The sequence below is a fragment of the Pongo pygmaeus genome, chromosome 14 (genome assembly GCF_028885625.2).
Source record: "Pongo pygmaeus isolate AG05252 chromosome 14, NHGRI_mPonPyg2-v2.0_pri, whole genome shotgun sequence".
Classification (NCBI taxonomy): domain Eukaryota; kingdom Metazoa; phylum Chordata; class Mammalia; order Primates; family Hominidae; genus Pongo; species Pongo pygmaeus.
Window position 1 is genome coordinate 26,601,326 of NC_072387.2, and position 12,819 is coordinate 26,614,144.

The window sequence follows — 12,819 nt, forward strand, 5'->3', positions numbered from 1 at the left end:
AGGGTTAAGGTGAGGATTATAGGTGAGGATTAAATGAGTTAATGCATGTGAAATGCTTAAAATAGTACTTGGCAGCTAGGCACAGTGGCTCACACCTGTAATTCCAACACTTTGGGAGGCCAAGGTAGGAGGATTGCTTGAGCCTGAGAGTTCAAGATCAGCCTGCGCAACATGGCGAAACTCCATCTCTACAAAAAAAAAAACGAAAATTAGCCGGGCTTGATGTTGCACACCTGTAGTCCCAGCTACTTGGGAGGCTGAGGTGGGAGGATCATCTGAGCCCGAGGAGGTCAAGGCTGCAATGAGCCGTGATCACACCCCTGCACATTAGCTTGGGTGACAGAGTAAGACCTTGTCTCAAAAAAATAAAAAATTAGCCAGCCTGGTGGTGTACACCTGTAGTCCCAGCTACTCTGGAGGCTGAGGTGGGAGGATCATCTAAGCCCGGGGAGGTCAGGGGTTTAGTGAGTTGTGATCACAACACTGCTCTCCAGCCTGGATGACAGAGTGAGACCTTGTCTCAAAAGTAAAATAACAAATAAAAAAAATAAAATATTAGCCAGGCGTGGTGGTACATGTCTGTAGTCCCACCTACTCCAGAAGCTGAGTGGGAAGATGGCTTGAGCCCAGAATTTGAGGCTGCAGTGACCCATGATCGTGCCACAGTGCTCCAGTCTGGGCAACAGAGCAAGACTCTGTCTCAAAACAAAACTAACCAAACAAAAAAAAATGTAGTACGTGGAAGATAGTTAAGTGCTGGGCAAATGTTAATTATTATATATTATTTTCATATTGAGAAAAAATAATATATGTTGTAAAATCATCTGTGTTTTTAATGGGGAGTAGAGATATGGATCATACTAAGTAATTGATGATTGAAGCATTTATATTTGAGTTTAGAATTAAAGTATTACATATTTGTACTAACAACCCCAGCTTCTGTGTACTTGGTACTAATCTTTCCATCCTGATCCTTTTATCAGCTTCTTAGAATAGGTTAGTTCAATGGAGAATGTGATTGGTAATCAGAAATATGAAAAAAGAAAGTTCTAATTTACATAAGGGAAAATAGAAGGATTAATTTACTCTCCATTTTTTAAAACTAATTAGTGGGGAGGCTTATTGGAAATTCAAGTTCGTGACTGGACATGATGGCTTATGCCTATAGTCCCAGTACTTTGAAAGGCTGAGGTGAGCAAATTGCTTGAGCCCAGGAATTGAAGACCAGCCTGGGCAAAATGGTGAAACCTCATCTCTACAAAAAATACAAAAATTAGCCAGGCATCATGGCGTGCCCCTGTAGTCCCAGCTACTTGGGAGGCTGAGGTGGGAGGATCACCTGAGCCCAGGGAGGTGGAGGCTGCAGTGAGCCATGATCTTGCCACTGCACTCCAGCCTGGGCAATAGAGTGAGGCTGTATCTCAAAACAAAACAAAACAAAAATTAAGTTCTTGCTGTTTACTTCTGAATTATTCTTTTTTTCTTCCATTTTATTTTACCAGGATGATCCTCATACTAACTTAGTAACTGAAGCTATAAAAAATGATCACCTCAGGCAAATGGAACATGAAAGGTAATATTTTAAACTTAATAATGTAGTTATTAATTCTATTATTTAAAATATTTCATGTTTAGTATTAAGATAATATTTGAAACTTAAAATAATTTAGTTTTAATTTTTATAAAAGAGTTGAACGTGCATTCTGTTTCTTACAGAACTTGTTATATTCAATATATTTCTTGAATAGTGCTATTCACCATTTTTGTACTTACCGGTTCTCTTTTCTCATTCAGAATAATCTCAGTGCTCGTGCTAATCTCAATTACTCAATCTCAGTTATTCTGTCAGTTGTTTCCCTCTGCATTTGGTACATTATTGGAACTTTGTTTATCTTACCTTTATTTCAAAAATGATGTCTTTATGTTTTTTTATCCTGCCTCACAATTAAGGATCAGCTCTCGGAGACAAAATTCTATTTATTTCATTTCTTCCTTCCTCTAATATGGTACTACAACTTGTTTCTACTTACAACACTTCTGACACCAAATGTGTGGTTTTTCTCACACCAACAACCAATTATCAATCTCCCTGGATACCAAGGGCTTAGTCCCACAAGACCACTACCCTGTTCCTCACTACAGATGCCAGCTGTAAGCCTGTAAGCCTGGGCCTCCTGAACTCCTCCTGACTGACCTGGTATGAATGGAAGGCTCCCACTACCCCCTCCTCAGGGTCAGTAGTTTTCTAGAAGAGCTCACAAAACTCAGAAAAATACTTTATTTATACTTACCACTTTATTATAAAGGATACAACTCAGAGACAACCAGATGGAAGAGCCGCATAGGGCAGAATATGGGGGAAGTAGTGCAGAGCTTCTATGCACTTTCTGGGTACACCACCCTCCCAGCACTTCAGTGTATTCATCAACCTGGAAACTCTCTGAACTGTGTCATTTAGGGTTTATATGGAGGTTTCATGATGTAGGCATGATTGATTTTTATCACTGGCCATTGGTGATTGAACCCAGTCTGCAGCCTTTCTCCCTTCGCTGGAGATTGAGGGTGGAATTAAAAGTACAACTGGGGTGGTGTCAGAAAAGGCCAAGTGGGAGCTAAGACTTTAATCCCTAAAGGCTGTTCCATTCCTCTGATGTCAGTGGATGACATGTGGGGACCCTGGAATTCCACCCCTACCCAGCAGTACTGAAGCATCCCTCAACCCTTTCTCCTTGGGTAGTGTCAGAGGAGGCTTAGTGGAGCATCAGGGCTTTACCTGTCACCCAGTTGTAACAAAGCTCTCCCATCATGATGTTAGTAGGATGGACTATTTGGGAAGCAAGAACTCCCACCCTGCCCAACAGATGCAAGGACTCCTCTGCCTATTCTGGGTGTCAACGAAGGCCATGTGGCAGGGGCTGGATTTCCACCTTCACCTGGCAGTGGTAAGGTTGAGTGTCTCCTTCCTCTGCTGGAGTGGTATCCAGAAAGCCAGCTAAAACAGAATACTTAAAATCCAGGGTCTCATAATTCAGAAATGTCCAAGTGTTCATTAAGAATCATTGTTTGCTGGGCACGGTGGCTCACGCCTGTAGTCCCAGCACTTTGGGAGGCTGAGCTGGGTAGATAACCTGAGGTCAAAAGTTCGAGACCAGCCTGACCAATATGGTGAAACCCCATCTCTACTAAAAATACAAAAATTAGCCAGGCATGGTGGCGTGTGCGTGTAGTCCCAGCTATTCAGGAGGCTGGGACAGGAGAAGTGCTTGAACCCAGGAGGCAGAGGTTGTAGTGAGTGCCGAGATAGCGCCACTGCCCTCCAGGCTGGGTGACAGAGCGGGACTCTGTCTCAAAAAATAAAATAAATAAATAAATAAAATAGATAGTTTGAATAGCCCTATAAATCTTAAGGACATTGAATGATACTTTTAAAACTCTGAAAAAAGAAACCTATCTCTAGGCCCAGATGGGTTTTACTGGAGAATTCTGTCAAGAATTTATATCAGGGGCGGGAAGGGGCGGCCACTTGGGCAGGATGGTGGCGGCTGCAGTGGGCAGCGTGGTCAACAAGGTGATCCTGAGCGCCTTCCCGTTCCCGGTGACCGTGTTCTTGTGCCACATCCTGGTGCTGTACGCGGGGCTCCTGCCGCTGCTGCACACTTGGCGCGTGCCCCCTGTGCCACCCATCTCAGGCCCCGGGCCCAGTCTGCATCCGTTGCCTGGCCCGCTGCTGCCACCGCACTTTTGCCCTCACTGCGTGCTGCCAGTCGCCTTCGGCAAGTACTTCACATCCCTGTCAGTGCACGTCAGCTTTTGGAAGGTGCCCATGTCCTATGCACACACCATCAAGGTCACCATGCCCATTTGGGTGGTCCTCCTGTCCCAGATCATTATAAAGGAGAAGCAGAGCACCAAGGTATACTTGTCACTCATCCCCATCATCAGCGGCATCCTGATGGCCACGGTCACCAAGTTGTCTTTCGACCTGTGGGGAGGCTGCCACGCTGTGCTTCTTGCTTCAGAACATTTTCTCCAAAAAGATATTGAGAGATTTGTGGATCCACCATCTCCCGCTGCTCAACATCTTGGGCTGCGACGCTGTCTTTTTTATGATCCCCACCTGGGTTCTGGTGGACCTCTCAGCTTTCCTGGTCAGCAGCGACTTGACTACGTCTCCCAGTGGCCCTGGATGCTCCTGCTTCTGGCTGTCAGTGGCTTCTGTAACTTTGCCCAGAATGTCATCGCCTTTAGCATCCTCAACCTCGTCAGCTCCCTGAGCTATTCGGTCGTCAATGCCACCAGGAGAATCATGGTCATCACAGTGTCCCTGATCATGCTGCCCAATGCAGTCACCAGCACCAATGTCCTGGGCATAATAACTGCCATCCTCGGGGTCTTCCTCTACAACAAGACCAAGTAAGATGCAAACCAGCAAGTCAGGAAGCACCTCCTGCTGGCACCACAGTGGACCTGAGCAGCAAGGAGCATCACCAGAGCCCGCTGGAGAAGCCCCACCAATGGCCTCCTCTTCCCCCAGCATGGGGACTATCATGGCTCCAATAATATCTTAACAGACCACTTCCAGTACAGCTGGCAGAGCTACCCAAACTCGTAGTTTGAACCGCTATGACTTGTAGAGTCCAGAGGACAGGACCAGACTGTTCTGCGACTCCTTCCCCTGCCCCCACAGCAGTTTCAGAAACTTCTGACATCCAGTGAATGTACAACCCAGCCGAGGGAATGGTGCATAACTCTTCGTCAGAAGCACCGGGATTCCCGGCCCCCCATGAGCGGCAGGAGGATGCATTGCCTGCAGCACAGATGGCTGTGGGCTCTGGGCAAACCTAAACAGACACTAGTGTCCCATGCTCTTTCCTCCTGGAAACTGTCATCTGAGGGCCAGGTCCCTGCCGAGATTTTGGCCACGTTATACCTTTCCATGTGGAATTATTCCCTAAACGGTATATCTCAAAACACTTGTGTCTGCATTCCAGATAACATTCAGGACCCTGTCTGGAAAGCTGGGATCGCTGTGGCTGTAGACCATGGGCTGGCAGTGGGGGGTGTCCAGGGCGGCGCTTGAGAATGTCAGACTGGCCGTTTTAATTCCCCGGCTCAGATACGCATAGGACCAGCAGGGTCACTGAGCAGACAAGGAGCCTGTGAGAATCATTCAGAAACATCCCCAGCCACAGAGATGGATCCAGTTTCCCAGTCATCCCCTTAATGGTTCGCAAGTTCCTGGCAAACGTTCCAAAGTGAAAAGCGATTGCAATTTGCATCCAATTCCTGCAGCCTGGTGCTCTGCCCTGCGTGTCAGAGTTGGCATCCACCTGGATCCAGAGGGAAGGGAAACTGCTCTCTCTCTCTCCTCTGCCTCCACTTCTCTTGGGGTAACAAAAAGGATCTTCGAGAAATCATGTTCAGTATTTCAAGCTCTATTTCTATGGCACTTACCTTTTGAGAGGAGTCTTCACCTCTTCTGCCATGACTTGGTAGGTTGTTTGGTAGGGAGATCTTGATTTTCTGAGGATCTTGCATTTTTCTAGGGAATATTTTGTAGTTGTGTATGTGTTTAGCCTCGATCCCCATTACCCTATGCATTAGGACTGGCTTATGGGTCAAAAACTGTTTTATTTCTAAATGTTTAAAAACAAAGTTCCCACTGGTGATGCCTGTGTGACACATTTTGATATTTAGTATGAAAAAATGCAGTGTTTCGAAGCTTCGAGAGAAGCTTCAAAATGGACACAATTGCTGAAAACAGAATGAATCATGAACATTATCTCAATATTTTGCATAATAGACAAGACCACGGCGTTTTGGTCCCTGACCTGTTTTTGTGTTTATGTTAGGATCTGAATCATGTTCTGGGTAAGGGGAGAAGGAGCGAACACTGCACTAAGATTTGGTTTGCCAAATCAGATTCTTTGGTCAAGAGTCAGTTTAGGGCTGGGCGCAGTGGCTCACCCCTGTAATCCCAGCCCTTTGGGAGGCTGAGGCAGGTGGATCACTAGAGACCAGCCTGGCCAATGTGGTGAAATCTGTCTCTACTAAAAAGATGCAAAAATTAGCCGGGCATAGTGGCACACGCCTGTAGTCCCAGCTACTTGGGAGGCTGAGGCAGAAGAATCACTTGAGCCCAGGAGGTGGAGGTTGCAGTGAGCCGAGATCATGCCACTACACTCCAGCCTGGCCAACAGAGTGAGACTCTGTCTCAAAAACAAACAAACAAACAGAAAAAAAAAACAAAAAACAACCAGTTTGGGTTTTGGCAGAAATCACATCAGGAATATTACACGACCCCAGTAGGTAACCCTGAGTGCTCAGGTCTGAGCTGTGGTCTCAGTCTTTTATGGCTTCATGAAAGGACTGTGCCCTCAGGGAGGGGACCATGGCTTGGCTTGTGGGGTCTTGGTGATGGCTGCCATCTTTCTTCATCATCACACCCAGCTTCTTGCTGGCACTTGCGGGGAGACAGCAGCAGATGAGAGGTTCACCCTTTATCTCCCAGTGAGCAAGATGCTTCCCTGTTCAGAGAGGAAGTAACATTGCTTATGCTTGACTGCTGTTTTTTTTGTCATTTGTTTGCTTTTCTTTCGATTGGAATTCTGTATTTAAGATGTTAAGTTGTGTCAGCTTACATATGGAACACTCCAGGAGAGGTGACTGGCCCCCCACCCTGCTTGGCAGTGGATTTCTGCATCACCAGCTTCAGAAGTGTCCCTGTTCGCTAGTCTGTTGTTTGCTTGCTTTGTAAATACTTTGGTCCCAAGCTGAGACAATTGCTGTGTAAAACGGGAAGAGTCAATCTTGAGGGGTATTATTTTTCAGAAGAACTTTCCGTTTGCCTTCACCGAAGGCAGTCAAGTCTGCAGTTGGATTTTTCTCACTAGGGAATGACAGGAAACAGGGATAATTTTGCACTGTGAATGTATTACGGGAGTTGTCTATACGATTATAGTACCTGATTCTTTGGACATATCATTGAACTCCGAAATGAATTCGACCTCCAGGTTTAATGAAATCTCTGATGTTACTGGAAAAAAAAAAAAAGGAATTAACGTCAGTTCTACATAATCTCTTTCAGAACCTACTTTCCTTTATGAAGGTAGAGGTACCCTACTACCAAAATCAGACAGTAACAAAAAAAAAAAGAAGAAAGAAAACTACAGATTAATATCATATGAATATAGACTCAAAAGAAAATTGAAATATTAACAAAATTTAAAAAGAATTATGCATCTGGACCAAATGGGATTTGTCCCAGGAATGTGAAACTGGTTTAACATGTAAAAATCAATTAATATTATACAAGTGGCCAAGCGCAGTGGCTCATGCCTATAATCCTAGCACTTTGTGGTGCCGAGGTGGGTGGATCACTTGATCCCAGGAGTTTGAGACCAGCCTGGGCAACATGGTGAAACCCTGGCTCTACTAAAAATAACAAAAACTGAGGTGGAGGATCACCTGAACTTGGGGAGGTTGAGTCTGCAGTGAGCCGTGATCACGCCACTGCACACCAGCCTGGGCGACAGAGTGAGACCCCATCTCAATAATAATAATTAATAGTAATAATACATAGGATATCAGTAGAATGAAGGATGAAAACTACACAACCATCTCGGTAGAAACCAGGAAAATTTTTTCACAAAATTCAAAATGTTTTCAAGATTAAAAATAAAAAGTCCAACAAGAAACAAGTAGAAAGGAAGTTCCCCAATTTGATAAAGGACATCTGTGACAAACTCACGGCTAACATCATACTTAATGGAAAGAGACTAAATGCTAGCCTGGGCAACATGGTGAAACTGTCTCTACAAAAAAATACAAAAATTAGCCAGACGTGGTGATGTGCACTGTAGTCCCAGTTATTTGGGAGAATTGCTTGAGCCTGGGAGGTGGAGGTTGCAGTGAGCCAAAATTGTGCCACTGCACCCCAACCTGGGAGACAGAGCATGACCCAGTCTCAGAAAAAAAAAAAAGACTGAATGCTTTGCACCTAAGATTAGGAACAAGATAGGGATATCCAACTTTTACCAGTTTTTTGTGTTGTTTTGTTTTGTTTTCTGAGATGGAGTCTTGCTCTGTCACCCAGGCTGGAGTGCAGTGTCACAATCTCAGCTCACTGCGACCTCCACTTCCTGGGTTCAAGTGATTCGCCTGCCTCAGCCTCCTGAGTAGCTGGGACTACAGGCGCCTAGCACCATGCCCGGCTAATTTTTTGTATTTTTAGTAGAGATAAGGTTTCACTGTGTTGGCCAGGCTGGTCTTGAACTCCTGACCTCAGGGTGGGCCAAGGCCCACCTTGGCCTCCCAAAGTGCTGGGATTACAGGCGTGAGCCACCACACCCGGCCCACTTTCACCAGTTCTGTTCATCATTGAACTGGAAGATTCTAACTTTGGCACAAAACAAATAAACTTAAAACTGGAGTTAAAGACACCCAGATTAGAAAGGAACAGTTAAAACCATCTTTTTTTTTCAGATGACATGATCTTGTACATAGAAAATCCTAAGGAATCAACTTAAAAACTGTTAGAATAAATGAGGTTGTAGAGTAAAAAAAAATCAATATTCAAAAATCAATAGTGTAGTGCAGTAATATATTAATATCTTCTCAGCCTTTTGGCTAAGATCAAGTGTAGTATTTGTATATCTGATGCTTCCGCTATCCAAGGACAATCTGTTAAATGGATTTTTGGAGCAGGGAGATTGAATAGGACCTTGCTCCATCTGCTCTATGCATTGACCTGGTAGTGCAGTAGCTTCAGGAACCGTGCACCCCCTCAGGAAAAAAAGAATAAATATACTATACACTACCAATGAATGATCCCAAAAATGAAATTAACAATTACATTTATAATTGCATAAAAATTATTAGGAATAAATTTAGTGAAAGAAATGCGAAACCTAAACTCTGAAAACCATAAAACATGGAAAGAATATAAAGATACTAAATAAATTGTGTCGTATTTTTATGGATAGGCACTTAATGTTAAAATGGCAGTGCTCCCCAAATTAATGTACAGATTCAGTGCCACCCTTGTCAAAATTCCAGCAATATTTTTACAGAAAGTGACAAATTGATCCTAAAACTCATATGGAAATGGAAGGGAACCAAAATGGCCCAAACAGTGTTGAAAAAGAAAAGCAAAGTTGGGACTCAAACTAGAAAGCAACACTGATGAAGACACTGTGAAGACAGAGGCATAAATGAATGGAATGGAATTGAGAGACAAGGAAAAAACTCTTACATGTATAGCCAGTAGAGGTGCCAGGAAAATTTAAGAGAAGAAAGGAGAGTCTTTTCAACAAATTGTGCTGGGAAAAGTGGATATTCTCTTGCAAAAGAATGAAGTTGTACATCTCTTTCACACCATACACAAAAATTACCTTAAAATGAACTATAAACCTAAATGTAAGAGCTAAAACTATAAAATTGTTAGAAAAAAAAGAGAAATATCATTGACTGTGGGTTAAGCAAAGGTTTTGTAGATACGACACCAAAAGCACAAGTGACATAAGAAAAAAAAGGTAAATTGGACGTTATCAAAATTAAAAACTTACGTACTTCAGAGGACGCTATCCAGAGAGTGAAAAGACGACCCACTGAATGGGAGAAAATATTTGCAGATGATGTATCTGAGAGGGGACTTATTTCTAGACTATATAAGTAATGTCCAATTCAATAATAAAAAGGCCAATAGCCCAATTAAAAATGTGCAAAAGATAAGAATAGATATTTCTTCAAAATAGATACACAGATGCCCAATACACACATGAAAAGATGTTGAACTTCGGTAATTGCTAGGGAAATGCAGCTGAAAACTGCAGTGAGATACTACTTCACACCTACTAGTATGCTATAATAAAAGAGAAAATAAAAAGTATTGGCAAGATTGTGGAAAAATTGGAACTCTTAAATGCTGATGGTAGGAGTATAAAATGGTGCTTTGTAAAACAGCCTAGAAGTGCCCCAAAAGGTTAAGCATAGACATACCATATAACCCAGCAATTTTACTTCTAGATATTTACCCAAAAGTAATTAGAGTATATGTCCACATGACAACTTGTATACAGATTTTCATAGTGATATTATTCATAATATCGAAAAATAGAAATAATCCAAATGTGCAACAATTAATGAAGGTGTAAATAATATATGGTCTATCCGTAATATGGGATGTTATTCAGCCATACAAAGAAATGAAGTACTGATACATGCTGTTAGGTTGGTGCAAAAGTATTGCGGTTTTTCCCATTGAATGCAATTACTTTTGCACCAACCAATACAATACAGATGAACCTTGAAAACATGATAAGTGAAAGAAGCCAGTCACAAAAGACCACATGTTTTATGATTCTGTTTATATGAAAGGTATAAATTAGGCAAATCTATAAAGAGAGAAAGTAGGTTAGTGGTTGCCAGGGGCTGAATAGGCACAGGGAAGTGTCTGCTAATGGATACTATGTTTCTTTTTGGGATGATGAAAATGTTTCAAAAGTGATTGTGGTGCTTGTTGCACAAATCTGTGACTATACCTAAACCGTTGCATTGTAGACTTTATATTGGGTGAGCTGTATGGTATATGAGTTATATCCCTATAAAGCTGTTTTTTAAAAATTCAGAAACATGTTTTTAAAATTACACGCCATGACCAAGTAGGATTAATTCCAAGGCTGCAAGGTTGCTTCATTATTTTTAAATCAATCAATGTAATTCACCATACTAACAAACTAAGGAAAAATCACAATTCAGTAATGTTGAGAAAGCTCTCTCTTATTTCTTATGTTTTTATGATGAATGAGTGTTGAATTTTGTCACATGCTTTTTCTGTAACAGTTGACATATAACATGGATATTACTCAGCAACAAAAAGGAATGAACTATTGATATACGCAACAAATTGGATAGATCTGAAGGGAAGTATACTGTGCAAAAATAGCCAATTCCAGAAGATTATATATAATCTTATTCTTTATATATGTAACACTCTTAAAATGATAAAATTGTAGAACTGGAGATCAGATTAGTAGTTGTTAGGAGAGATGAAGAAGGGGTGGGAGTTGGAGGGAAACAAAGGAATGGAAATATAGTGGAAATATTCTGTGTCTTGACTGTTATCAATGACAGTAATCTGGTTGTGATATTTGAAAGATGTTACTGTTGGAGGAAACTGGGTAAAGGGTACATGGAATCTCTATTATTTTTTACAAATGCATGTGAATCTACAGTTGTCTCAAAATAAAGTTCAAAAGAAAGAATAACAAGATGAATGTTGAATGACTTGGAAAGATTATTTCTTTTTTTTTTTGAGACGGAGTCTCACTCCGTCACCCAGGCTGGAGTGCAGTGGCCCGATCTCAGCTCACTGCAAGCTCCGCATCCCAGGTTCATGCCATTCTCCTGCCTCAGCCTCCCCAGTAGCTGGGACTACAGGCGCCTGCCGCCACGCCTGGCTAATTTTTTTGTATTTTTAGTAGAAACGGGGTTTCACCATGTTAGCCAGGATGGTCTCGATCTCCTGACCTTGTGATCCACCCGCCGTGGCCTCCCAAAGTGCTGGGATTACAGGCATGAGCCACTGCGCCCGGCCTGGAAAGATTATTTCTATATTAATACAGCATAGTATAAAGAACAAGTTATAGAATAGTATATACATTTTGAGTCCATTTTAAAAACCACTACTTATATATAAATTCAAGAGGAAATGACTAAGAGAACTTTTACCCACCACTATAAATTGGTATATCCACTTTGAAAAGCACTTGGAGATTTTCCAGTAACCTTGAGGATACACATTTTATATATGTACGTGTACGTATACATATACACACATGGATACAGATACACATATATACACACAAAAGCAACAAGTAGTAATTTAGTTTTACTCTTTACCACACACGATTTCTTCAGTGGTAATTTCACTCTTTACTTTCGTGTCTATGTAGGCTATGTAAGTTCTGCTGCAGGGCCTTGTGTTTCTCCAGTATCGCTTCAGTTTGTCAGAAGGCATCATAAAGCAGAAAAACTAAAGAAATTAACACCGTTGACCCAGCAGGCACTCATGGCTTGCTAATTACGTTTCCTAGTCATGGTTTTAAACCTGAATCATAAATAGATTTCTATGGTACCTGTCCATTGTTTAGTAGGCTTTTGTGGTATGTTAGTTTTGATAGATAATGTTTACACTTAAATTTTAGGAAATAAATCCAAACTATTTTATACTGTATCTCTAAATACAACTTTTTGGTTTATTTGATATAGGAGAGCCATGGCAGAAAAATACATTATGACATCTGCAAAACTCATTGCTCCTGTAATTGAAACATCTTTTGCTGCAGGTTATGATTGGTAAGAGAGAAAGTCTATAATACTGCATGGATATGGTTTTTTTCATAATTTATACTTTTAAATTTAAATTAATATTGTCATTAGAAAAGTGAATATGAATGTTGATTCATATTTATCAAGCAGATAATATTATATGTTAAAATTAATATAGGCTATTGTAAAAGTTCCTAATAAGATATTTTTCTTATTACTTATGTTATTTTGTAAATAAAGTAGTTATATACCACATTTCAGTCAACAATGGACCACACATATGACAGTGGTCTGGTAAGATAGGAAGCTGAAAAATTCCTATCACTAGTGACGTTGTAGCTGTCTCGAAATTGTAGCACAATGCATTATTCACTTGTTTGTGGTGATGCTGATATAAACAAAGCTATGCTGCCAGTTGTATAAAAGTGTACAGTATTATCCTAGGCCTTCACATTCACTCAGAGTTTATTTTGTGACTCATCCAAAGCA

At 41.5% G+C, this 12,819-nt stretch overlaps 2 protein-coding genes and 2 pseudogenes across 40 annotated transcripts in view; 3 read left to right on the forward strand and 1 right to left on the reverse strand.

The window, feature by feature from the left end:
• IFT88 (intraflagellar transport 88) overlaps positions 1 to 12,819 on the forward strand; it is a 133,856-nt gene that overhangs the window by 39,763 nt on the left and 81,274 nt on the right. For all 37 annotated transcript variants that reach the window (XR_010123480.1, XM_054447248.2, XM_054447257.2 and 34 more), the window contains 2 exons: positions 1,503 to 1,573; positions 12,271 to 12,357. Coding sequence is in view for 36 of the 37 variants with exons in the window: in XM_054447248.2 (XP_054303223.2) it covers positions 1,503 to 1,573; positions 12,271 to 12,357 (158 nt within the window). In the remaining variant the exon portion in view is untranslated. The remainder of the gene's footprint in view (positions 1 to 1,502; positions 1,574 to 12,270; positions 12,358 to 12,819) is intronic.
• Positions 1 to 12,819, reverse strand: part of EEF1AKMT1 (EEF1A lysine methyltransferase 1) — a 208,275-nt gene that overhangs the window by 20,496 nt on the left and 174,960 nt on the right. The window contains exons 6-7 of one of the 3 annotated variants that reach the window (XM_063650592.1): positions 6,965 to 7,036; positions 2,274 to 6,527 (exon numbers count right to left, since the gene is read on the reverse strand). In XM_063650592.1, the coding sequence (XP_063506662.1) occupies positions 6,343 to 6,527; positions 6,965 to 7,036 (257 nt within the window). In that variant the 3' untranslated portion in view covers positions 2,274 to 6,342. Of the gene's footprint in view, positions 1 to 2,273; positions 6,528 to 6,964; positions 7,037 to 12,819 lie in introns of those variants that run through there. The other 2 variants (XM_063650594.1, XM_063650599.1) reach the window with 2 other exon arrangements.
• Positions 3,529 to 4,652, forward strand: LOC134738001 (solute carrier family 35 member E1-like; annotated as a pseudogene).
• Positions 8,609 to 8,786, forward strand: LOC129012034 (U2 spliceosomal RNA; annotated as a pseudogene).